General features: G+C 52.8%; 1 protein-coding gene across 1 annotated transcript in view; it reads right to left on the minus strand.

Annotated features, from left to right (window-relative positions):
• The window catches only part of UNC13A (unc-13 homolog A), a 64,446-nt gene that overhangs the window by 437 nt on the left and 38,444 nt on the right, over positions 1-25,565 (minus strand). Inside the window, exons 22-45 of the mRNA XM_007461105.1 lie at positions 24,105-24,268; positions 23,584-23,734; positions 23,205-23,273; positions 22,795-22,884; positions 22,434-22,568; positions 20,736-20,869; positions 19,131-19,216; positions 18,811-18,937; positions 18,056-18,152; positions 17,533-17,676; positions 16,598-16,681; positions 15,944-16,021; positions 15,604-15,692; positions 15,010-15,162; positions 13,892-14,015; positions 12,637-12,642; positions 11,039-11,077; positions 9,908-9,937; positions 8,456-8,512; positions 7,994-8,074; positions 6,946-7,093; positions 5,750-5,806; positions 2,691-2,783; positions 1,825-1,984 (exon numbers count right to left, since the gene is read on the minus strand). Coding sequence (XP_007461167.1) covers positions 1,825-1,984; positions 2,691-2,783; positions 5,750-5,806; positions 6,946-7,093; positions 7,994-8,074; positions 8,456-8,512; positions 9,908-9,937; positions 11,039-11,077; positions 12,637-12,642; positions 13,892-14,015; positions 15,010-15,162; positions 15,604-15,692; positions 15,944-16,021; positions 16,598-16,681; positions 17,533-17,676; positions 18,056-18,152; positions 18,811-18,937; positions 19,131-19,216; positions 20,736-20,869; positions 22,434-22,568; positions 22,795-22,884; positions 23,205-23,273; positions 23,584-23,734; positions 24,105-24,268 — 2,396 coding nt within the window. The remainder of the gene's footprint in view (positions 1-1,824; positions 1,985-2,690; positions 2,784-5,749; positions 5,807-6,945; positions 7,094-7,993; positions 8,075-8,455; positions 8,513-9,907; positions 9,938-11,038; positions 11,078-12,636; positions 12,643-13,891; positions 14,016-15,009; positions 15,163-15,603; positions 15,693-15,943; positions 16,022-16,597; positions 16,682-17,532; positions 17,677-18,055; positions 18,153-18,810; positions 18,938-19,130; positions 19,217-20,735; positions 20,870-22,433; positions 22,569-22,794; positions 22,885-23,204; positions 23,274-23,583; positions 23,735-24,104; positions 24,269-25,565) is intronic.

A 25,565-nucleotide genomic window follows, 5' to 3' on the forward strand; every position in this document is an offset into this window, starting at 1 on the left:
CCCCCCCCCCCCCCCGCTTCCCCCGCCCCGGGTCACGCCCACACCCGCGCATTCTGAGCTGGGGCATTCTGAGCTGGGCCACTCCCACACTGAGTGGCCTCTTATTTTCATAACCTTCCACTTAGGCCGGGCCCCACCCCGACCCAGATGTCCGGCCCCATAGCCCCGCGCTGGGACGCGCCCACATCAGCTGACAACGTCCATCCCCAGCATTGTCCCTGCCAAGTCTCTCCTTCCCTTCTTCCTTTTCCTCGCCCAAGGACGCCCCCATCAGACTACTCCCGGCCCCCATCCAAGCCACATCTCCACCCCCAAGGGACCCTTCCCCCAGAGTCCTCTGGCTAGGCCATGCTCCCACCCCGTGATTACCAGCACCCACACTCTCAGCCAGCTGAGCTGCTGCCTCCACCACCCTACCCCAGATATGACACCAAGAAGCCCCTTTACCAGGCTCCCATCTGAACCCAAGTTCTCCCCTTGACGTGGCCTCTCCTCGCCCCCCCCCCCCCCTCTCCCTGCCATATCCAAGCTGCCAAGGCCTTCCAATTTCACTACCTACATTTCTTGCCTCGCTCCCTAGCCTACTCTTCTTACGCCCAAGATGCCTCTCCATGTAACCCTGCCAAGATGTCTCACCATGAGTGACTACACACTCCAGCACTCCTCCCCCTCCCCCAGGCAACGAAAGGCTACAGAAGTCGCCAGTGCCGCTGGGTCCTGGCCTGATGCTGGCTAGTCAAGAACTCATTTCTTTCAGGCTACATGCACACCGATCCCTTGCATCTCCTTCCCAGGCTACATTCCTAGCCCTCAGCTAGTTTGGGCCACCCCAGGAGACATCTGCCCCCTCCTAGGCGGTGCTCTTGCCCCCAGGGATTGCTTCAGGTGACCTAGCTCTCCAAAGTCCTCTGACCAAGAGCTCTCCCCTCACAGGACTGGCCAGGCTCCTGTCCCTCAGGGGCCCCCACTTCCCCCCAGCTCTGATGTCCCCTTACCCCACTGTACTCTGTCCCCCAAGAACACCCCCCAATGTTACCCTGCCCCAGTGAGTTTCACACCTGACCCAAAGATCGGCCGACCCTCACCCCCACCCCAGATAACCCCTCTGTACACCTTGATCAGACTTGTTTATGTTCCCCATAAATCATCTGCTCCTCTAGACCCTGATGCCCCTGACCTAGGAAGCCCCACCTAGATGTGACCACAGTCCTACCCATATGACACATATCCACATGACCTGGACCAAGCCACACTCCACTCTTGTCCCCCAGAGCAGACTCCTCCAGATGACCTGCCCCAATAGCCCTGACAAAGTTCATTGCTGACTCGAGGAGGTCCATGTCTATGCCCCTCAGACCCTCACCCCATCATGACCAACCCCATCATGACCAATCACGCCTCTTAAACAGACCCCATCATGACCAACCACGCCTCTTAAACAGACCAGAATCTTGCCCCATCATGACCAACCACGCCTCTTAAACAGACCAGAATCTCCAGCCCTGGAAATGCCCCTGCCCAACACGCTCCTTCTGGCCAGACTCCTCCCCTTCATGAGCCCTCATCATGCGGTTATATCACACTCACTGTCCTCTGGGACCTGTCTGCCCCCCAAGGTGGTCACCTCCATCCTGGTGTCCCCTCACTGATGTCACTCCTGCACTCAGGTGCCTCCCTTCCCAGCATACCCACCTAGGATGTGATCTCTCCTGTTCCTGTCTCTAGGTACCACTGGCCCACCAGACATCCCTCCTGCTTAGTGGGCCCTGAGGTTCATATCGCAGATGTCCCCTTGCCATTCTCCCCTAAGCACCCCAGACTTACAACTGGAAGCTCTCATTGTACTTTGGGGCCCAGCTGTTGTTCTTGGATTTGGTTGCAAACTTGCGTTTCTTGTCACTGAGCTGGGGCCCGATGATGTTGACCTCGATGAATGGCCGGAAAATGCCAGAAGTCTGCCACTTGAGGTCATTGGCAGCTACCACTGTTGGGGGAATTAGAAGGTAAGATTGGTTAGGGTCCCCCAGTACACAGTTGTGGTTTTCAAAGCCTGTCTGAAAGACTACATTTCCCAGAATGCTTCTGTAGCCAAGTGGGGCCATATGACTAACTTCCAGCCAATGAGATGTAAGAGGAAGTGATGCGTCCAGCTATCAGGTTGTGGCTTAAAAGGCAGGGAGAATGCCCTAAACTTTTGCCTTCTCCTAGCTGCAAGGTGGGACGCTGATGGGGGCTGAGTTCCCTACAGAGGAAGAAAGCATATTAGGGATAAAAGTACAACAAAAGGTGTCAGTGGCCTGGATCCCCAACACTGTGAAGCCTCTACATCAATTCTGGGCTGACTGTCCTCGGAGTTACCTCAGAGAAAGCTTTATTCCATCTATCTTGTTTAAGCCACTGTTATTTTAGGCCTTGGCTAAGACAGCCCAATCTGTGTTCTAATTAGAAAATAAAAGCCAACAAAAGAAAAGCAGAGCTGAGAGATAAAGTGGAATGAGGTCTGTAACACTCTTTGTACCTCTTCATCCAGCTATGCCTGAAGGTGGTAACTTCTGGAATTTTCAGTTTTATAAAAAGATTTTTTTTAACGAAAAAAATTTCTTCCTTACGCCAGTTTGAGTTTGGTTTTCTGTCTTAGAACCTAGTGCATCCTGGCTGAGGCACTTTCCCTCCCACCTCAGTTTACTCACCTTTCACTGTGACCTTGTGTTCCCCAGTTCCTGGATGAGTGAAGAGCTCTACATGGACGGAGACTTCACCCACAGGGTCTTCCACACCCGAGCCTGGGCGGGGCAGGGGAGGACGCTTGGCATAAGCTTCATTCTTTCCCACCCACCAGAAAGGACCTGGACTGCCTCCCACCCACCATGTGCTGGCGGCACCAGGTCATCAGCCGTGACAGGGTGGCACTGAGGGTGGGCTGGGAAGATGGGTGTTCTTAGGGAGGCCAAGAATCCTGGGTTCTAGCCTTTCACTGCCTCACTGTGTGATCGCAGGCAGATCTCTTAACTTCTCTGAGTCTAATGTCCTTTTCTCATTCCCTGTCATTAAACTCAGCCGTCATCTTTCGTACCATCTTGGAAGCATCTGATACCCTGGCTTTCTGTGCCTCAGTTTCTCCTCTTGGCTGCAACAAGGCCACACTCTCCAGGTTCTCGTCCTACAGATTAGTCACTCCTTCTCACCCTCTTTTGCCATTTCCTCCTCCTCTGTTGATCTACAAGCTGTTGGGGCACCCGGTGCCTTAGTCCTCAACCCCTTTTTTGTTTTCATTTCCTCCCTAAGTACTGTTACGGTGGAAAATCCTGTCAGCTCTACCTTCAAAATACATCCAGAATTTGGCCCACCTCCTTGGCCTCCATCCTGGTCCAGCCCCCATCAACCTTATGGCTCTATCTCACACTTCAGGTATGGCTAAATGAACCATGGCTGCCCAGTCAGAGCATTCCCTGGCCATGGCTGCAGTGACTGGCTCAGGAATGGTCATGTGACCCAAGATAGGCCAATAGGAGTTGTCCCTGGGCCAACTGGGCCAACCTGGAATATTGCAGTGGCCTCCTCCCTGTCTCCCTGCACCCTCCTCTCAGCTTCTTTCAATACACCAGCCAGAGAAATCCTAACTCAGATCATATCCCTTCTCTGCTCAGAATCCTCCCATGGCTCCCATCTCACTCTGAAATAATCAAAGTCCTTTTGTGACCTGCAGTGTCACTCCTGATATGTGTCACTATTACCTCTCCTGCCTCACCTTCCTCCACTCTTACCCTTGCCACGTTGGCTCGAGCCTCACAGGCTTCCTCACTACTCCTGCAACACACTGTGATAACATGACCCAGAATCCTCAGCTCTCCTGAAGTGACAGCTTGTAGAGAAATCTTTCATTTTCCCTGCCATTCCTTTTCCAATAGACCATCTCAAGTTTCCATTGAGAAATGTCCCTACCTCACCTCAGACCTTGTGGCTCCATCTCACACTTCAGGTAAGGCTAAACGAACCACTGCTGCCCAATCAGAGCATTCTCCAGCCGTGGCTGCAGTGATTGGCTCAGGGATGGTCATGTGACCCAACCTGGGCCAATAGAAATTGGCCCTGAGACTTTTGCTGTATCTCTTAGGAAAGAGTCTCTCTCTGGTTAGGCTGGCAAGGCTGACTCTACCCAATGAGGGGAGAGTCCACCTCACAGAGGTCTCAACAGAGACCAATGACCGATGGCATTGTTGGAGACTCTAGATCCAGCTATTACTGATGCCAAGTCAATTCCTAATCTTTCAGTTCCAGGCTCACAAATTCTCTAGTCTGCCTGAGTCAGGGTAAGGTACGCTTCAGTTTCTGGCCACCACAAGCATCCTGATTGATTAGTTCTGATGGGGATCATTGAAGGAGCAGTTTAAAAGCTTCTGTCCCCATTCCTCCCTCTGTGACTCTTGGGAAGGGCATCCTGTGGGGCCTGGGAACCTGTGACCGTCAGCACCCCCACCAGTCCCCTCCCCTGCCCCTCAGGAAGCTCCCCACACCTGGAGCACCCCATGCATGGGGGGAGGAACAGGGGGAAAGGCAGGGGTGGGTGTGGGGAAGGAGAACGGGTCAGTCCAAGGTTGACCGGGTTACCTGTCTCTGGGCGGAAAGTGACCGAGGCTCAGGGGGCAGAGGGGCCTGAAGACCCTGCACCCCCTCATCTTCGCTGCCCACCCCAGGCTGCCTTCCTTGTCATCTCAGGCTCCCACCCCCCTTCCCCCAACCAGTCACATGCTCAGCCTCACCCGCCACCCCCAGGCTGATGCTTCACAGCAAGCTCAATCCGGGCCAGACTGAGGGGTGCCAGGGGAGAGTCGGACAGTGGTGGGTGGGGTGAGGGGTCAGATCATGGCCAAAGCTAGTAAGAAGGGGGAGGGGGGCAGTGCTGGGCACCCCCATCCCGTGGTTTGCTGGCTCCAAGGGGAAGGGTCTTTCGCGGGCTTCTCTGTGCTTTCCCCAACCCCATCCCCACTCCCCAAGTCCCGGACACCCCCTACAGGGGAAGGATCCTTGGGCAAAGGGCTTAATCTCCTCTGAGACTCAGCTTCCTCATCTGTGGAATGATGGACGCCCTGTGGAGCGACCAGGAGGAATGTTTTCGAGAGTCCCTGAGAAATGCTTGGCACAAGGGCTGACCCAGACAGAGTTAGAGCCTAAAAAATGTTGGTTTTCTATGCTCGGAAAAGTGACATCAATAATAATAATAATCATTATCATAATAATCATATAAACACTAATAATAAAACAACTAACAATTGTTGCCAGCTAGTACACGTCAGGAACTTTCCTGTCAGGAAAGTCTCAGGGCTAAATTTAATTCATCTAATCCTAAAAATAATCCTATGAATTAGGGTCCTTGACTGCTCCCATTTTACAGATGAGAAACCTGAGGCTCAGGGAGGCAGCCTGTTGCCAGAGGCGCCCAGCCACGGAGTGGCAGAGCTGTAATCTGAGCCCGCTCTTAACCGGGCAGGCGCCTGTCTGAGGGGACCCGGGATCTGGTTTAAGAGAAGCACCTAGGGAGAAACGAATTGCGACTCGAATCGCTTCTCCTTCCCCATGTGGAACCAGCAAGCCGTCCTTCCCCCTTGTCTGCCTCGGCCCCCTCGCAGCCAGTCGGGTCTGGGCGGGGCCCCGCAGGCCTGGGAGACGGAAGGACGGGCCTTTTACTAGCCGGGCCGGGAGGGGCGCAGGCACCGGGCACCGGGCGCGGGTGGGCGGCGGAAGCACGTACCCTTCTCAGGATAAATGTCTTCACTAAGGGTAAACCTAGTCCCTTTTCCACCATGGACTAATCACGGTGGGGAGGTGGAGAAAGGAGGGAAGGGAGGAGTGGTGGGGGGAGAGACGAGCGAGTGAGAGGCGAGGATGGAGGGCGAGTGTGCGTGGCGGGGAGCAGGGTAGGCGCGGAGAGGGGGCGGCGAGTGAGAGGGAGGAGAAACAAGAGAGAGAGAAACGTCAGCTGCAGACGGACAGACAGACAGCCTCCTGCTCCGGGGGCACACCAGGGACACTAAAAGCAGCAGCGTGGGCTGGGCACGAAGCCAAGGGCCCTAGGCCCTGGGCTGACTCGGGGGGAAGGGGGCCGCTTGTGGCCACGGGGTTTAGCTCCCCTCACCCCGGCCTCCTCTTCCACTGCCGGAACTAAACTTGGGTCAGCGGCCAAACTTCTCTCCCTTGCCTGCACTCTTAGGGCCAGTTTTGAAAAGGGTGGTCCCCAGGGAGAGGAACTAGGACCCTGGAGTTCTGCCCCCCAGCCCCAGCTGCTGTGTGCGAACTCAGAGAGGGACAGGAGACAGAGGCAAGAGAAGAGAGAGAGAAAGAGAGAATTTGAGAAATGAGAACTCCCTCTCCGTCCGCCCACTCCAGGTCGGAGTCCCTCCCATCTCTGGGGCTGTCATTCCTTAGCCCCTGACAGTACAGAGGTCCCTCCCTGGGGTACTTTCAACCATTCCCCCAGAGGTCCCTCCCCGGGAGCTGCCAATCATCCCTTGGCCGCATGACGTCAGAGGTCCTGCCCCTGCCAGAGCTGTCAAACACTCCTTAGTCAACTGCCGTCACAGGTCCCTCCCCCAGAGATGTCAACCACTCCCTGGAACCAGGGCGTCGAGGTCCCGCCCCTAAGAGCTGTCAATCACTCCCTAGTCCTGGCCGTCAGAGATCCCGCCCCACAGCTTTCAATCACATCCTGGCCCCATGACGTCATGGATTTTCCCAGGAGAGGTCATCCCCTCCTGGCCCAATGACGTCATAGGTTCCGCCCCTACGAGCTGTAGATTGCTCATTGGCCTGGTGACACCATGGAGCTCAGGTGCGCCCCGGAGCTGTTAATTCTGCCCAGACCCATGACATCACAGAGGAGGTGAGTCAGAGGGGCTCGGCTGCCCCTGCGGGCGGGGATTGTCATCTCGTTAACCAGTGGCTCCTTACCCTGGGCCGACTGCGTCTGCACGAATGTCTTGATGAGCAGGTCGGTGGCCTGCGTGTAGAGGGACAGGGCGTAGCGCAGGGACTGCAGGTCTGGACTCTTCTCCAGGAAGGTTTTCTTGAGGCCCACGCCACCCGCATGGAAGTATTGCTGTGGGGAACAGGGTGGAGACAGGTAAGGCTGGCGGGACCCCCTACCCGCGCATCGGGCTGGGCAGCCCCAACTCCCCCTCCCCCACTCCACTGCCCTCTGCTGTGATACGCCATGACAGGGCAGACCTTCAGAACACCCAGGTCCTGCTATTCCCTCACCTCCACCCCTGCCCCAAACACGCCTGTGGGCTCCCAGCACCCTCAGAATAACACCCATGCCCTGCACCCCTCCCAGCCTTCTTTCCAAAAGTCTTCCCTAGAACATACCTGCCTCAGGGCCTTTGCACTTACTATGCTCACTGGCAGGAAGGCCCTCCCAGCCCCACTCCCACTCCCTATTTTGCCACGGCTGGCTCCCTGTCTTTCTTTGATTAAGGTTTCAAGGAGTTTTCCTTAACCACCCCAACTACATGTGTTGCCAACCCTGTTGTGCTGTAATTCTCCATTTCAACAAAACATTTCCTTCAGAGTAGTTTTCACGCTTTTTATTTCATGGAGACCACGACCCCTTTCATGTCTCCATGTTCTTGCATGGACTGGTTCCCTGCCTAGAATGCTGTTGCTTTGCCTTGTGAATTTCTATGCATTCCTCAAACCCCACCACCTCCCACATGCCTTCTAATCCAGAAAGCCCTCACTGCCCCCTCCCTGGGCTCTCCCATCTTTTCTTCTACCCTGTCCTGACCCCACAGGGCTGGGGATGTCTACATCCAGCTGACATCCAGCCTGGGGCTCCTCAAGTCCCTGCCATCAGCCAGCCTGGAGCTGACATAGAAGGGTCATCAGGAAGTGTTTATAAATGGAATGAATTAAGGTGGGTTTGAGCCTAGGTCCATGTCCACACCAGCCACACCCTCTGCCTGCCCCATCTGGGATGGGCAGGGGTGTGGCCTCTCACCTTGATAGTGTCCAGGGCCAGCTCAACAACTGCACACTGCTTCGGGGTCAAGCTCTTGGCTTCTTCTCGTACCATGTGGTCCTGGATGGATGGAGAGAGTGTCCACGTGGGCAGAGCAAATTCTGCCTTGGGGATCTGCCTATGGGTCTCATTCTTGCTGAACTCTGAAGAGTTGGATAGTGGGTCTGTCTTTTCATCATTGTGTTCCCGGTGCCTAGCATGTGGCTGGCACACAGCAGGTGCTCAATAAATATTTGTCAAATAAATTGTTTGTATTCTTGATCACCCTGTATCTGAAGCCGAACCTTGCACCTCTTTTCAATACACTGAGCAAATTCATTGTGATTAAGCCAGTCTGAGTAGGGTCTCTGTCCTTTGAGCCTGCAAAGCATGCCACTATTCTGGGACCTCTTCCCTAAGAAGCCTCCCACCCCAATCCCCTGCCCCCACCCCTGGCCTCACCTTGAGTTTAGATAGCTGACCCAGCTCCTTGGCTGCATTGAAGATCATCTGGGTTCCCTGTAGGTAACAACAGACATAACCCGGGTGAGGGTGGGGGGGGTCCTTCTGTCCAGTGCCCAAGCCGCTACTGACACCCCAGCCCTGGACGCCATCTTGGTTCTTGTCCAAAGGCTCTGGGCAGGGCAATGGTTGTGTCCTGGGGACAGAGGTCTGGAGCCCCCCAGGAAGTGCTGAGAAGGAGATGGTGACCTTGTCTCCAGAAATCTCCGTCCCGTGGGGTGCTACCCATCCTGCCATCTCCACCATGACCCCAGGTTTGTGGGACAGAGAAGAGAACAGAGAGCAGGCTGTGATGGTGTTTGCGGGTATGGGTGGGGCTTGCCAGCCCCAAGTCATGGAGCCTTGAGAAAACTATGGGATGGGCTCTGTGTAGTGAAAACCACTACCCACCATGGGCCCATTCCCTCTGTAGAAGAATTTCCCCAGTAATCTGGGGGGCCTGTTAATCTGACCTTTTAAAGGAAGACTCCTCCCCCTTAACACACACCTCAGTACCCCGCCCCCAAAACAGGCATCAGCAGTATGACATCCTGGTTATGGCTCCGATGAACCGGGTGGGCACGGGTTCAAATCCCAGCTCTGCTATGTGGCCCTGGGCAAGTCGTTTAACCTCTCTGACCCCCAGTTTTCCCATCTTGATGGGGGAAATCATATCCCAGCTTAGCTGGGACTAATCGTGTCTTTGTTCAGTGTTCACGGTTCTCATCACTTTGTTTCGAGGTCACGGGCAGTGTTAGGGGAGACGGGGGCGTGGCCTGGAAGCTACATGTCCTGCCTCCTCCATCACTATGTTGGGTGACCTGAGGCATGTCCTTGGCCCTTTCTGGGCCTCAGTTTCCTCCCCTGGCTAGTAGGGACACCTACACTAGCTTAGGGGATAACAGCTGTGGTGGGAGCTGAGTATCAGTGAAGTTATGAGTCCTGAATTACTGGGTCCTGGGGTGGTCTGGGGGTCCTAGGCAGGGCTAGCCAGGGAGGAGGGCCATTTACAGCTGGGATGTTTGGAATCACGTTGATGCTTTTCCAAGCTGGCCAGTGGGGTCTGATCACCCTGCCACTACTGGTATTATTATTAGCATCCTGGCTGTCGCTACTCTTCTTATTCCTTGTCTGTGATTCCCCGAGGCTGTCACAAGGCACAGTTACTCGGACCCTGGTTTCCACAGCCTGGACCTTGGTTTCCCCTGCAACACCCTCCTCCCCACCTGCCACCCTCCCGGCGCCACCCCTCACGAGCAAGCCAGACAGACAAAGGGAGAAGAGACCAACAGACAGGGTCACGGTACACCCCCGGATGGCACGGATCACAGAGGTGGAAGAAGGCACGAGGTGGGTGGTGGGTACGTAGGGGGTGGGGTGGGAGCCAGACAGACAGGGAGAGGCTGGTCTTACATCTGAGTGGCTTGGCAATTTCACCCTGCCCTGTGGAGAGAATCAGGCGAAGGTCAGAGTTCGGGTGGCTGCTGAGAGGATACTCAGTGGGACTTCCCTGCCCCCTCAAAGCACAGCCCACGAGCTCCCTCCCAGGTTCTGGGTCTAATGCTGGACCCCCTCCCCAGCTAGGCACCTTCCCTTGTCCTCTGGTGGGGACCTGGGGCCAGACTCTGGACTGTCAGGAGGCTAGAATCAGCCCAGCACCTGAGGACAGGTGTCCAACCCCACAGTCAGCCTGAGAAGAGAAGGCTCAGAGTCTCTCCTCCCCCAACTCCCAAGACCTTACCCCAGCAGGCCTGACTCTAAAAGAAGCGTATTAACAGGTATCACCAGTTCACTCAACACACAGACACACACCCAGGCACATCCATGGGTGTGCAGAAAGTTTACGCACACACAAACCCCCAGATCAACATACGAAGACACACACGTGTGCAGAAGAATTCACAAGCTAAAATACACACGTGTACTCCTAAACACTTGCACACATGTGCACAGTTACACACATAAGCCCACGCACTCTCCACCCCCCCAGGGATGTATATACACGTATATGGTGCCTGACATACTGCACCAAAGGGCTGGATGAATGAGTTGGGAAGCCCTACAACCCATGTTCATGAAGTGGAGACCCCACTTGTGCGCACACAGGCATGATAGCTCCTGTATGACTGCACAGCAAGGGCAACTGTTCACATGTTGCCACGGCTCCTATCTCCTTATAATGAACACCCATTAGAGTAAACAAAACAAAACAAAACATGTCTCAGTCCAGGGCAGTTGTCCAGTGTCTGCGCCCTTCTTGAAGCCACAGAATTTCAGCTGAGTCCAGGGCTGGGATAAGCCCTTTGGGTATTGTTGTGAGAGGGCAGGAGCTGTTTGCGCACAAACACGCACACACACTCTAAGCCATGTCCCTGGGGAATCACTTTGTCTCTGACTTCTGGTTTTGTGGGACTTCGTTAGGACACCCTCCTCCTACCCATGACCCCCAGCTGGCCTTTCTGCCCATGCACATGGACACACACATACACACACACACCCAGACACCAGAGCTTGGGACCTCAGTGCAGACGAGGCCCTCATTACCTTTTCTAATCCCTTGCCATGTTTTCTCAAGAGGTTGCCCTGCAGAGACAATGTCACAAGGTGATCAACCTAGCAAGCTGTGTGGGATGGGAATCCAGAGTAATAACACATACTCATGGGGACAGGAAGTAAAGGGCATCTGCACTGCACAGAGGGCTGGTAACAGGGTTGCTGGGGGGACTGTGTGTGTGCCTTAATGACTGACTCTTAAAAAGGGCAAGAGAGTCAGAGAGACACGGAAGAGAAAGAGACAGGAGAGAGAGACAGGAGAGACAGGAGAGAGAGAGAGAAGTTGCTGCCAAAATATAATCCATTTACATTTACTGGATATATGAGGTTCTTGGCTTTGAGTCAACAGGAAAGCAAATAGTCTCCATATTCAGACAGACCTGAATTTGAATCCTGATTCTGGCATATATTTACTATGTGGCTTTGAGAAAGTGACTCTCTGAGCCTCAGCTTTCCTCATCTGTAAAATGGGAATAATAACATCCATCCTACTCAAAGGGTTGTCATGAAGGTGAGCTGAAACAACAGCTATGAGGTCTGGAATACAGGAAATCCTCAATAAATGTGAATTCCCTTAGCTCTCTACCCACAAATGCATTGTCTGTAGTTGGGTACGCTGCCACCATGTAGTTACAGCCAAAGACCCACACTGCAGCCCCAAGAAGTGAGATGAGCACTAGCAAACTTTTGACAAGGTGAAATCTTGTAACAGCCTTGTCTTGCCTACAAAAGAGGACTCTAAAGTGGTTTTAACTGATCTCTGCCCTCCTATGTGTCTACATACGACCACCACCACCAATAACATTAGCTCTAATTTAGTGAGCACTGCCTCAGTCTGTCACTGAGTCGAGCACTTTAATGCATCATCCTATTTGGTTCTCACAACACTCAGAGAGCTGCTACAATTAACCTCTTTTTCCAGACAGGGAAATGGAGGTTGGGAGGTGAAGTGACTTCCCAAGGTCACAGAGAGAATGGCTGGGCTGAGATTTGATGCCAAGTCTGCCTGACACCAAGGAGTCACAACATCGTCCCCGACCTGGGTGCCTGGGTGTGTGTCTGGGATTCTTGTGTGTTAGTATGTGTGGTGGAAGTGGGGTGAGCAGGGCTGGTGGTGGGGTCTGCACTGATCAGCTATACAGACCCGGGTGGTGAGGACCTGTATTTTGGGTGGCTACTAACAGTTCAGAGCTGAAAAGAGAGGTCAGAGGAGCTCCATTAACTTTGAACTTCCTTCTAGTTTCGGGGACCCAGATATCCTGGTGGTGTCTGAGCATGGGAGTAAGGGCGAATTCTAACTAAAAGATGTGGGCAGATGTGAAGGTGCTGGGCCGAGGTTTTGGGAGGAGGGAGGCCCCTCCTTCGTACTTATAATTGGGGGTGGGCGTGGCCTCCCTCCCTCCCGGCCCTGCCCCTCCCCATGCCCCGCCCCAGACAGACACAGGCACATCTAGGCGGGAGGTGGGACAGTGGATGGGAGGCCAGTGGGTGAGGAGGGGGCGTTGGGTGGGGAGGTGCAGCCACGCGGTGGGCCGAGTCCAGACACAGAGCGGATGGACAGACAGACGGACAGAGGGGCCTCTACTTACGATCATCTGTCAGCCGTGATGGGGGCAGGGCGGTGGGGGAGGGGGGAATAAGTCACCATGAGTCTCCAGGGAGGCCAGGGAAGGGGCGGAGAAGGCACCGAGGGACGGACCCCGGACCCAGTGCCCCAGCCCAGCCCAGCAGGAGACAGGCAGGCAGCGGGAGGTCCGGAGCCTCCCCCACCATCATTGCCTTTCTAAGCTCGTTGAAGATCTCACAGGTCATCGCACTCATCTTCCTCTCCATGTGAGGCTGGTGGAAACCTGTGGAGGCCGCCGCGCTCTCCATCTCCATGGCACCCTGGGACAAGTGGAGCCAGGCTGCTCTCCTAGGGCGTCGGGGAGGATTGTGGGGGCCCTTTAGCCAGCTGTCACTCCTTCTTCCTACTGCACCTTTCACATAGGGCCCAGCAGGCAGCCCAAGTTCCAGAATCCTGGGCCTGCTGTGACATCCCTCTCAGGATTGTGATCTCAGGTTCTGGAACTCTCTCCTGTCCCTGTCCTGCTTCCTCCCCCCCGCCCCCCCCCCTCCCCCCGCCCCTCCCTCATCCACCCAGGAATGTCCTCCCATTATGCGTTGTGCCATCAACCGGCATGCCATCACTGTCCTCAGGCCACCGACACCTCCCCACTGGAAAGCATGCCCAGCCACACCCCTCTGAAGACGTCCCCCCACCCACCAACCCTGCAGATCACCATCTCTGGGCTGTTCCCAGAAGAGTCCCAGAGGCACGGTCCTGGTCTCTGGATGACCACTGACCTCTGCTTGACCTCTAAGAACTTGGGTGCTCTGGTTGACCTCCTGGAGCTCTCTGTTCTATTGGTCTCTGATCTTTGAAATCTGGGTATCTCCTCTCCTTGTCTCTTGATTGACCTCCAAAGCCCCCTGATGAACCCACTGGCCCCTATAGCCTCTGTAACCCACGGATGGCCTTGATCCCCAAGCTGACCTCTCTGTTTTCTGGGTGATCTCTGACCTTTGAATAATCTCGTGACCCACGTGTGACCCCTGTGTCCCCTAGACATCTCTTTACTTGACCTTTAAGTGACCTCGGAATGACCTCTTTGACGACTTTTGACCCATGTGTGACCTCTCTGATTTTTGAATGGCCCCACTGACCTCCGGGGGCTTCCATACCCTCAGATGGCCCTTGTGCCTGGATGACCTCTAAGCCCCCAATGCCTTTGATGCCAAGCTCTCTGGGCTCCCAAAGAGGAGGAAGCCCGGGTGTCCCCTCTGGCCCGCTGTGGGCCTCACCGTCTGGTCAGTGAGGGGTGGCAGGACGATGGTCTTCTCCATGGTGTTCATGACCAGCTTCCATAACTCCTTCAACACCCGCTTCAGCACCGTCTTCTCACAGATTTTGGCAAAGAGAGTCAGGCTGGGGGCAAGGGACAGGCCTGAGAGAGCGCCCAGATGGATCTAACCTGAGCAGCCCCTTCCCCTCAATACATGGGCAAGGTGGGAAGGCATTCCATGGACACGCAAGAGGGCGCACAGCCTGTACAGGGACCCCCCGTGGTCTGATGGGGCTATGATGCATGATGCATGGGGAGAAGTGTGAAAGGTGGTTGGACAGGTGAGCAGGGGCTAGACTTGGAAGGGGCCTCAAAGTCCAGGAGGAAGGCCTGGGCCTTAGCATGAGGGCAGTGGGGAGAGTGTTTAAGAGAGAAGAGACAGAGCCAGACTCTCCTGTTTGAAAGAACTTAGTGGGAGATGATCTGGAATAGGAAGGTTGGAGACCAGGGACTGTGAGGGGCCTGAGGCCACGCTCAGAAGGGAGAGGGAGAGAATGAGAGGGAAAGCAACGAAGAGTTCATGATTGACTGTATGGGTTTGAGAGAGGGCAATCCACCATGATCCTTCCGACAACTGACCCACCCATCCACCAGACCATCCTTCCGGCAACCTTCTTTAATTCTTCCTCCATCACTTTTCCCTACCTTCCTTCTTTCCTTTCTTCCATCCTCACACCCAGACATCCATCCACCCATCCTCCAAATAGTTATTCATCCATCCAAATATTTACCCAACTCTCCATCCATCCATTCATCTATCCAACCATCCTTTTACCCATATATCCTCCATCTAGGTTTCGAAGCATTTATCTTTTAATCTACACATCCATCTGCCCACCCATCCCTCATGTCATTTACCATCCATTCATCCATACAAATACTTACCCACCAATCCTTCCAATCATTAACCCACCCATTTTTCCATCCCTTCATGCCTCCACTCACCCACCTGTCCAAACCATTCAACCACCACCCAGCAAACATGCCCTGAGTGTCCTTTCCAGGCCAGCCCCCAGGTTTCTGAGGCCCGACCCCGGAGCCCTCCCTGGTGGACTCAGTCCACCTAGCCTGGCTCACTTGCTGTCCAGCAGGTCCATGATGGGTTGCAGTACATTGTCGGCATCCTGGGCCACACTGCTGCAGGCACTGGCTGGCACATTGCCTGTGCCTTTCACCTGGCTAAGGATGTCACCCATTTGCTTGACACAATCTTCAATGTGTGGCTGGAAGCTGGAGATACAGAGAGGAGGAGCTCAGATCAGACTCTCCTGGCCTCTGGAAGAAAGGCAGGATGAGGCTGATCTGTGGATCTTTTATCACCAGCATCGGGGAGCCATGGCATATAACAGCCAGGGTGGGATTTAATAGCAGAAACGGACATCAGACTAAGATATTTACCTGTGTTGATTTTTTCATCACACGGTCCTACTCAGGCACTATTGTTATCATCATCTCCACTTTACAGATGGGTAAACTAAGATTCAGAGAGGTTAAGCAACTCACCCAAGGCCACACAGCTAGTAAGCAGTGAAGCCTGCATTGAATTCAACTTCATCTAACTCCTAGCCTGAGATCTTCGCCACTACATCTGCTGAGTCTCCAGATGCCGCAGGCTCAGAGGTCTGAGAGCTGTCCCCTCCCTTCTGCTCCCAGCCCTGGAGATGCCCCCACCTGGTAGCAAACACCCGGCTGAGCTCATCTAAGACGTTGTTGAGTTTCACCTGTAGCTCCTTCAAGATGTCACTGGCCTCAGCATCCAGCTGAGGAGGGAGAAGGGACATCAGGTCAGGTTTATAGGGCATCCGCACGGATGGGGCATTTTCCCATCCAACCCAGGGAAAGGGATCCAATCCAGGGAAAGGGATACCAAGGGGCTGGAGAGGAAACTGAGGCCCAGTTAAGCCACTTGTTTGGGTTTGACGGAGTAGCTGAAGTGGAATTCATCAGGTACGAGCTCTGAGGCCTGCAGGGACACGGGGATGATGATGACCCCACGGGGGCCCTGACTCACCTCCTTTCCTCCCATGGCTTCGAACATCTTCTCTAGCTGAACTCGCAGCTGCTGAGTGTTGTTCATGAGGATGCAGGGCTAGGGATGGGGACAGAACAGGGAGTCAGTGCTCAGGACCTCTCCCCAGAGCCTCCCCTCCCCCACGCTGCCAGGGACCTCAGATGGTTACAGGGTCTGGGTCTGGAGGAAGCTGGGGTCCCATAGCGTCATCTGAGAATGGAAGACAGCATTTGGGATCAGATTTCTGGGAGTGTTGGGTGGGGTGTCTCTGGGGACCAACAGGGGGAAGGAGGACTCCCCCTGGGTGGGCTGAACCTGGTGGGTCCAGGAGAGGGGCTGGACCTCTGGGAGTAGCAGGAAGGGGAGTTCTTGTCACATACCAGTATTTTTCTACATGGGCTCAAAACTTTGTAAGCTCAAAGTTTTGAGCTTACACCCCGAAGCATACACCCTGAAGGCTTCATTCACAACAACCAGACAATGACATGAAGGCACATCCCCTCGCCTCCAGATACCCCCACACGGTATCTGACACAAAGACGCACACGGTTGGACACACGTGCAGACACAGGTATCAGAGCCCAGGGAAGGAGGGGCCTCTGGGGGCATGGAATGGGGTTAGGAGGAAACAGGACAGGGATCCCCGCAGGTCACCACTTTCTCCTTCTCCTTCGAGCAGTAGGAGGCGAAGTCCTTGGAGATGATGTCCGCATACTGGAGGAGCACGTTACTGATGGTCTGGGGGGGACACAGAGGGTGGGTGAGACAAGGGGCTGGGCTTGGATGGGCCCATCGAGAGCCACTAGTGAGATCAGGGATGAACCCGAACTCCTACTAGCACCTAAGATGGACCACTGGGCTGGGTGAATTCTCCACCCAGGATGACCATCACGGCCAAAGGGAGACACCACCAGATGAAGATGATTATTTTACATAGACCCAGCTCTTTTTTAAGCTGGGCTTACGAGCAACCAACAATCACATTAACCCAGCCCCAAACGGAATCCCAATTCCTATCTGCAATCCTCAACTTCACCCCAGGTTAAAGTCAACCCATCTGAAACTCAACCCCAGGCCAATGGTCCCAACCTTCAAACTCACCCCAATACCCACCCACATTCTCCATAAATCCTAACATTCACTCCAACCTCAATGCCCAATTGAATCTCAGTCCTAATAGTAACCCTAAAACTAACCCCAACCTCAACCCCAGCTCTAACCCTGACCCCAGCTCCAAATTCAACTCCAGCTTTAACCACAACCCTGACCTCAAACTCAACCTCAGCCCAAACCCTGATCCCAACTTCAACTCCAATCCCAATGATATCGCCGGCCCTACCCTCAACCCAAACCTCAACCTCAAGTCCCAACCTCAAACTTCAACCACAATTCCAATCACTACGGCAATGACCAACTCCAACACTGACCTCAACCCCTATCTTAATACCAGTGATAGCACCAACCCCAACCTTGACCTCAGTCCCAACCTCAGTATCAACCCTGACTCTGACCTCAATCCTAACCTCAACTCCAACCCCAACTTTGACCCTATTCTATCCCCCACCTGGACCCCATCCACACTCCCGAACCTTGGCAAAGCGCCTCATGTAGTGCCCCACGATCTGGGGGTCAGGACACTCAAGTTTCTTGATGATCTCAAAACTCTGATTGAGCTGGGAGAAGACATCCACCACAGAGCAAGAGAACAGGGCATGCTCTGAAGTCTGTTGGAACTGCATTGGGAGGGAGGACAGGAGGGAGGAGAGAGGTCAGAGCCAGACAGTTCTCAGAGCCCAACCCTCTTGCTCTCCACAGAGAGAGCCAGAATGCCCTGGGATGATAATGGGATGGACAGTGTGCAAGGTGAACTTAGAGCCAAGACTTAGAGGTGTACACAGCGGGCAGGGGTCGGGCTTGATAAACCATCATTCGTTTGTTGGATGAACAAAAGACCGTCAACACTGTGAATGAGACAAACATGGCTGGCACCTTTCAGAGACTGGCCTCATCCCAAGGGCATTTTTTGCCCCCAAATTGGATCCCAATGGACCCCAGAAGTAGTGAGGCCACTGTGAGCAGACTGGGACCTTGGTGGTGGATCAGCCTTCTTACCCCGTCCTTCTTGTCTCGCTCCAGGGCTCCATGCAAGAAATCCCGGGACACCTCCTCATTCTCGTCCAGCCACTGGATGACGAAGGGCTCAAACCACCTGGAATGGAGAGACGGGATGCGGCCCTGCCATCTCCTGTCCCCCTAACCCTCTGCTCAAAATCACGCTATGGCCTGGGTGGCCGCTCCCCAGCTCCCCTGCTGCACGAGGCCTTGGCTGTTTCATCCTTGAAATGAAGGATGTGACTATTGTCAGAGCAAGGCCCAGACATGTGGAAATCCTGGTTGATAAACTGCCCCTGGGCAAGTGGGTTTATTCTCTGAGGTCCTGATACAGCACACAGTAGGTCCTTGGTCAATGGGGATCATCATCCCACTCTCCAACAAAGCCCGAGAGTCAGACATCCCGAGTTCGAATCCCAGCTCCGTCACTAATTAGACATCACCTTGGGCAAATCCTTCAGCATTTTATCCTCTGTTTCCTGATCCACAAAGTGGGAATGACAACACTCCCATCTTGTAGAGTTGGTGAAAGGATTAAATGAGAAAAGACAAGTGGGACTGCTCAGCACGGTTCCTGATACATGTGATCATTAACTGTCCATAGTTCAATGACTGAGAATGGAGAGCACTGGGTTTGTACCCCACCTGTGCCCCTGATGCCCAGGGAACTCTGAGGAGGTCAACCCTCCCACCCTGGACCTCAGTCTAGCTGTCAGCGCTACAGTTCTGGCTTGGGTTCAGGGCACAGGACTTACGCAGGATACTCAGGCACTCGGTCCTTAAAGGCAGGAAGCTCTGTCACATACTCATTGTAGAGCCATTTGACCTTGAAGTGGAGGTTCATGTAATCAGCACTCTTGCATAGGCGATGCTTATCGTGCTCTGGTGGGGGAAGCAAGGGGGCAGCTTAGCCGGGAGGGTCTGCCACTCTCTGTCTTGGTAGTGCCCACTCTGGCCATCACTGCTGTCTGACCTCAGGTATGAGGGTCCAGGGCACTTACAGCCTTAGAGGGGACACTGAGGCACAGCCACCTGCTGTAGCCAGGCTGGGAGATACAGGGGTGGGAGGACTCACCCTCCATTGCATACTTCATATCCTGGGCAAACAGATTCCACATCACTTCAGCGCTGATTTTACCCACGTTCAATTCCTGGGGAAACCTGGTGAAGGCCATGGAAGTATGAAACCTTGGCAGACAGAAGCCAGATGGCACAGGATGCTTTGGCCTTCCCAGCCCCAGAGGGTGGTGTGGGACAGGCAAGGGATCTGGATTCAAGTTCATTCATAGCTACTGACTTGCTGAGTGACTCTGCACTGGGGCCCTGCTTCTCTCTGAGCCTCCACCTACCCATCCCTCCATTCACTCATTAACCCATTCATCCATCTATCTACCTATCCATTCACACACCCATCTGTCTATTCACCCATCTGTCCATCTCTCCATCCATCCCTGCATTCATTCCTTTATCCGCTCACCCATGCTTCCACCCATCTATCCATCCATCCATCCACTTATTCAACCATCCATCCATTCATCCACCTGTCCATCCACCCATCCATCTATTCATCCATACATCTCCATTCATCTGTCCATCCATCCATTCATCTATCCATCATTTGGTCCATCCATCCAAAATCCCTCATCTTAACTCAGTATCTAAGTAACCAAGGGATGCTGGCACCCCAGAGACAGGAGCCTTTCTAGCGCTCACCTCAGGGAGCAGTAAAACACAATAGCTCATTCGGCTAACACAGGCGAAAATTCTAGACATGTAAAGCCACAAACCAAAAGTGTGCACACAGGGCTTCCCTGGTGGCGCAGTGCTTGAGAGTCCGCCTGCCGTTGCAGGAGACGCGGGTTCGTGCCCCGTTTCGGGAGGATCCCACATGCCGCGGCGCGGCTGGGCCCGTGAGCCGTGGCCGCTGGGCCTGCGCGTCCGGAGCCTGTGCTCCGCAAATGGGAGAGGCCACAACAGTGAGAGGCCCGCATAACGCAAGAACCGTTGCAGGAGACGCGGGTTCGTGCCCCGTTTCGGGAGGATCCCACATGCCGCGGAGCGGCTGGGCCCGTGAGCCGTGGCCGCTGGGCCTGCGCGTCCGGAGCCTGTGCTCCGCAAATGGGAGAGGCCACAACAGTGAGAGGCAAAAAAAAAAAAAAAAAAAAAAAAAAAAAAAAAAAAAGTGTGCACACATTCACACAATTACACAATACACACATTGCACATTAAAGTACATTCCACAATTGTACACAAATAACAATTAAATCCATAAACCACAACTATACACAAAATTATATACACACATGTAAGAGATAGTGTGATGTACACGCAAAACATTTAGTAGAGTATCTAACACAGTAAATACTTGAACAACACGATCTATTGCTGTTTACGAACTTACAGACACATATGAAATTGCATACATATGTGCACAGTTACACAAATCCACACATACAAAATACCTGTCTGATTAGACCAGTGACTGTGTACATGCACACAGTTTTGTTTGTTTGCAAATTATGCCATATTTCATCCACGCGCAACCACACCCACAACTGCCCCCACATATACAACATTTCATATGTAATTAGATACGATTGCCTTTACACACAAGACACAAAACTGTGACACACATTCATGACGACCTCCAGATAATTAACTGCACAGACACAGAACTCACTGGTTGAGGCAGGGAGTGTAGGAATTCTTGTCTTCCTCAATGATGGACACTATGAGAGTGATCAGCTTGGACCAAAAGTTGAGGTTCTTGATGCTGGGGCCCTGTTCCTCTGGGGGAACTTCCCCCTTCTTGTCCTGGAAAGAACAGTGGGGATGTTGGCCACAAAGGATCCCGGGGTGGGGAGCTCAGACATTTCATTATTGAGGGCCAGGAGGTTAGTGAGGAAGGGCTCCATTAACATATGTAAGTTTCAGGTGTAAGGTCTGCATGAAAAGGAACTAAACTCACATAAACTGGCCCCAACAGAGCTCATGTCCACACAGCTCAACGAAGCTTAATTAGGCTCAACTCATAACACTGAATGCAACTGAATTTAGTTGAACAAACTCAAGCCCGCTAAACCAAACAGAACTGAAATGAATGCAAATCGGGACCACTTAGCTTAACAGATGGCAGTTTTCAGAGTTAATTCAGTGGAACTGGGCCAATTACACTGAATTAGTGGAATTAAACTTAACTGGATTGAATTAAACTCCAATGAACCCAACTGGATTGAACCTAATCAACTTGTTCAAGATCAGGATCAATCTAAATCAAAATAATGGAAATAAATCACCTTGAACTCAACTCAACCCAACCCAACGTGTAATCTAATTCAACTCAACCCAAGTCAACCCAATCCAACTCCACCTACTTATCTCAACCTAACGTACTCGGGCCACCTCAGTCCAGCTTTAGCTAATCAATGGAAATGAAAGTAGTTAAACTCAACTGAAATAAGTCCAACTCAACCAAGTTCAGTTGAACTCAGCGGTACCTAAGCCAACAACCTAGCTCATCCTAACTCAAGCCAACTCAACCCAGTCAAGGACAATTTCAATTCAAGTAAACTGAATGGAGATGAATACATTTTTACTCAGTTAAAGTCAACTCAGTCCAACTCAGTGATGCTCACTAATTAGCCTAGAGCAATTTTAACTTAAGTCAAGCAAACAGGAATAAATAGATCTGAACTGATCGTAGTTGAACTAAACCCAGCCCAGTTTAATCTACTTCGTCTCAACCCAGTTCAGTTAAGAGCGATTTGATTTCAACTCAACTGAATGTAAATGAACAGAATGAAATAAAACTGAACTGAGTTCAGCTTATGTGTTATCTCCTATCTGAAGCCCAAGCTGAGGAAGGGGCTCAGCTCCCACAGCCTCTTGCAATTCCTCCATCCCAGTGCTAATCACCCCAGGTTGTAAATTCCCAACTTATACATTTTTCCCTCCTAATAGAGTATGAGCTCCTGGAAACCTTACTGACAATCCTGGGACATTATATGTGTAAACAACGTGTCGAAAGATCTCAAATAAATTGAGTTCAAGACTGAACTGGAGAAATTCAATTCAACTCAATATTTATTGAACTGGGACTCTATCCCAGGCACATTGTATTATGCTGGACTCAACTAAGTTTAACTAAATCCAAATTTATTGAGCTCCTACTCTGTATCAGGTGCTAAGCACTTAACTGAAGCTTGTATCTCATTGAATCTCCTCCTTAATCCTGAGATGTGGGTTTATGATCCCATTTTACAGGGGGAGATACTGAGGCCCAGAATGGTTAAATCACTTGGGAAGGGGCAGATCTGGGACTTGGACCAGGGTCTGGTTGGAGTCCCCTAGTCTCTTCTGCCTCATCTGGGGTCCTCACCGGGTCAGTCTGGTACTCTCGACTGTAGAGTTCATGACAATTGTTGAAGATGTATTCATAAGTGGAGTTGAGGCAGGCTTTCACACAGTCCTTCACCACCTGGCTGGCTCGGGGTGGGCTCTGCAGTTCTTGCACCTGGCAGGAGGAAGTGAGATGGACATGGGTGTACACAGTTGGGACAGGAGGTGCCCAGGAAGTGACTACAAGTGGAGCTGGTCTTAAGGAAATGTTGTAGCAATGTGAAAGCAGAGGGTCACTGAGAAAGGGCACTGCTTTCCAGGAGAAATGTTACTCATTTAGGAGCTAACAGTCCTGGAGTATACTCCTTGGAGAGCTAATGGAACTGGGTCCCCTTACCAACCTTCATCCGAAAGAAGGTGATGCTGGTGAGAAGATCCACCGTGGATTTGAGGTCCTGGAGTCTCTCTGGGCTGCTGGCTGGGAAGTTATTCTATGGAAGGGAGAAGAGAGGTGGGGTTATGGACGAAGGCCAGGGGATGATGGGAGACAGCGTTTTAGGGGAGACACAAGAGCCTCCAAGTTTCAGGAGGTGTGTTAGGGGTCACTGAGAACACCTTGAAGTAACTGGGGGTGTCTGCTTGGATGCACCGAACTTTTGGGGCAGGTGCTGCCCACATATGTGTACATGTGCCAGAGGAGCACGTTCTACGTGTTAAGATGGGTCCTCCCATGTGCATGCCTGCTGGCAGCTGTCCCCTCCAGGCACACACACGCATGGGGTGAGCAAATCATCATGCATGCTCTTCTCACCCGATACATGGAGAGGTCAATCCGCAAGGAGTTATGCAGCTGGTCCAGGAGCTTCACAAAGCGCTCTTTCTGAGGAGGCAGAGGAGGAGGAGAAAGTTGGATGAAAGCAGGGACTTGGGGATCAAGTGTAGCAGCTAAAGGTGGCCGCCACATTGGCTAAGTGGTTGCTATACGTTAAGTGTACCCCATCCATTGTTGAACTGACCCCTCATAACATCCATTCAACAGAGGGGTAAAATGAGGCTCAGAGAGGGGAAGTGACTGGTGCAGTGTCACACAGCAAGTCAGGTCCAGATTGGGGATCTGGAAATCACACGAGGTGTGACCAGCACAGGGTCAAGCTCTCCCTCATCTCCAGGCCCCTGCCCCTGGGACTGACCCCAAAGTTGGAGGCTGCGAAGCGGTCAGAGGCAGACACGTTGGTGGAGGCGGTGGTGTGCGCGTAATAGGCGTTGATGTTGGCAAGCAGGGTGCTCATGACGGCAGGCACCCCAGGACACATGTACTTGGAGGAGAGGCAGGCAAAGTGGCTGGTAGGAGGGAATGGGAAGCACTGGGTCTGGTATCCAGCCCCCAGAATGCCTCTAAGACAGCCCTCACAGCCCCCCAAACTGTCCCCTTTTCCTCTGCTTGATTCTGTCCTCTGAGTTTGTCTCCTCTCTGAATTGCCCTATCTCTGCCTCTTATCTCCAGCTCTCATCCTTGTCACTCTGGCCCCCAGCAGTGGCACCTGTCTAACCTCCGGGGAAATTACATAACCCCCACCACACTCATTTCCTCTCTGGCTCCTCCTCCCAAGAATCCCTTCCACCCCAGATTTGCCAGTGTCCACTTGGTAACCACCCCTCCCCCCAGTTTCCTGCACCTCGTCCTCATGTCCACCACAGCCTGCAGCCTTACGTCATGGCTTGGTAGATGGACTCGACGCCATAGCGCATGGCAAACTCGTCCACAATCTCCTGGGCTGTCTCATCATAGTAAACCTTCCAGGCGTCGTCACCCTTGGCATCTGGGATCTTCACGACCCCGTTGTTCTGCACGTCTGTCACGAAGTGGAACAGGTTCTGCCACCACAAGGGAGAAGGTGTCATAGAGAGTGCAAAGGGACACCGAGGGTCAGAGATCCCGAGTATAGGGCTTACATCATCCATCTATCTGTTTATTCATTAATTCATTCATCTACCCTTTCAGCCGTCCACCACCCATCCATCCATCCAAGTACCCCAAATTTCAGCTATCCCTCATCCGTCCTCCCAATAGTTCAAGTACACACCCATCCATCCGTCCATCTGTCCATCCACTCATCTACCCACCCATCCCTCTAACCATCTACTCCCTTACCCATCAATCCAACTACCCAAAAATCCACCTGTTCACTTTATCCATTCTTTCAGTAATTCAACCACACATCCATCCATCCCACACATTCACCTGCAACTTCACCTGTCCATCCAATAATTCATCCTTCTACCCAATCAACCATCAATCCACCCATCCATCATCCATCTGTCCATGCATCTGCTCATCCATCCACCTATCCAACTACTCCAAAATTCTCCCATCCATACATCTGTGGATGGTTCAACCATACATCCATCCACCCACCCTTTCTTCCATCCATCCATCTATCCACCAACCTACCTACCCACCATACCAACTACCCCCAAATTCACCTATCCACTCATCCTTCTGTCTAGTAATTCAACCACATGCCCATCTATCTCATCTACTACCCACAGCTTAATCTGTCCATCTGACTTATCAACCCATTCAACCATCCATCCATCACCTATCTATCCACCCATCAATTTATCCATCCATCCATCCTTCCATCCTTCATCTATCTGTCCATCCATCTATTCACCCATCCATCTATCCAACTACCCCCAATTCACGCATCCAACTCATCTATACTTCCAATAGATCAAGCACACATCCATCCACCCATCCTTTCATCTTTCCACCCATTCTTTTATTCACTCAGTACTCATTCATCCGATCATTTATTCATTCAACATACCGAGTTCTCTCCAGGAACCCCTAGGCAGCTGGAAGAGACAAACCCAGGCAGACAAAAACCTAACCCTGAGTGTTCAGGGCTGGGACAGTTGGAAGACCTGGATCTCTGTAGTGAGAGTCTGCCTGGAGGTCACGGAGGGCTTCTAGAGGAGGGGTCCCTGAAGATGGACCTTGACTGATGGGGAGGAGTTTTCTGAGCACAGAGAATGGCATAGGGGACAGTCTCAGAGGCCCAGGGGAATGTGAATGGTGTGGTCAGAAAGAGGAAGGAGAAGGTAGGGCAGGCACGAATGGTGAGTGGAGGTAACGTGGGAGACAAAGGTGAACTTCAAATGCAGGGTG

The sequence above is a fragment of the Lipotes vexillifer genome, unplaced genomic scaffold, assembly GCF_000442215.2.
Source record: "Lipotes vexillifer unplaced genomic scaffold, Lipotes_vexillifer_v1.1 scaffold469, whole genome shotgun sequence".
Classification (NCBI taxonomy): Eukaryota; Metazoa; Chordata; class Mammalia; order Artiodactyla; family Lipotidae; genus Lipotes; species Lipotes vexillifer.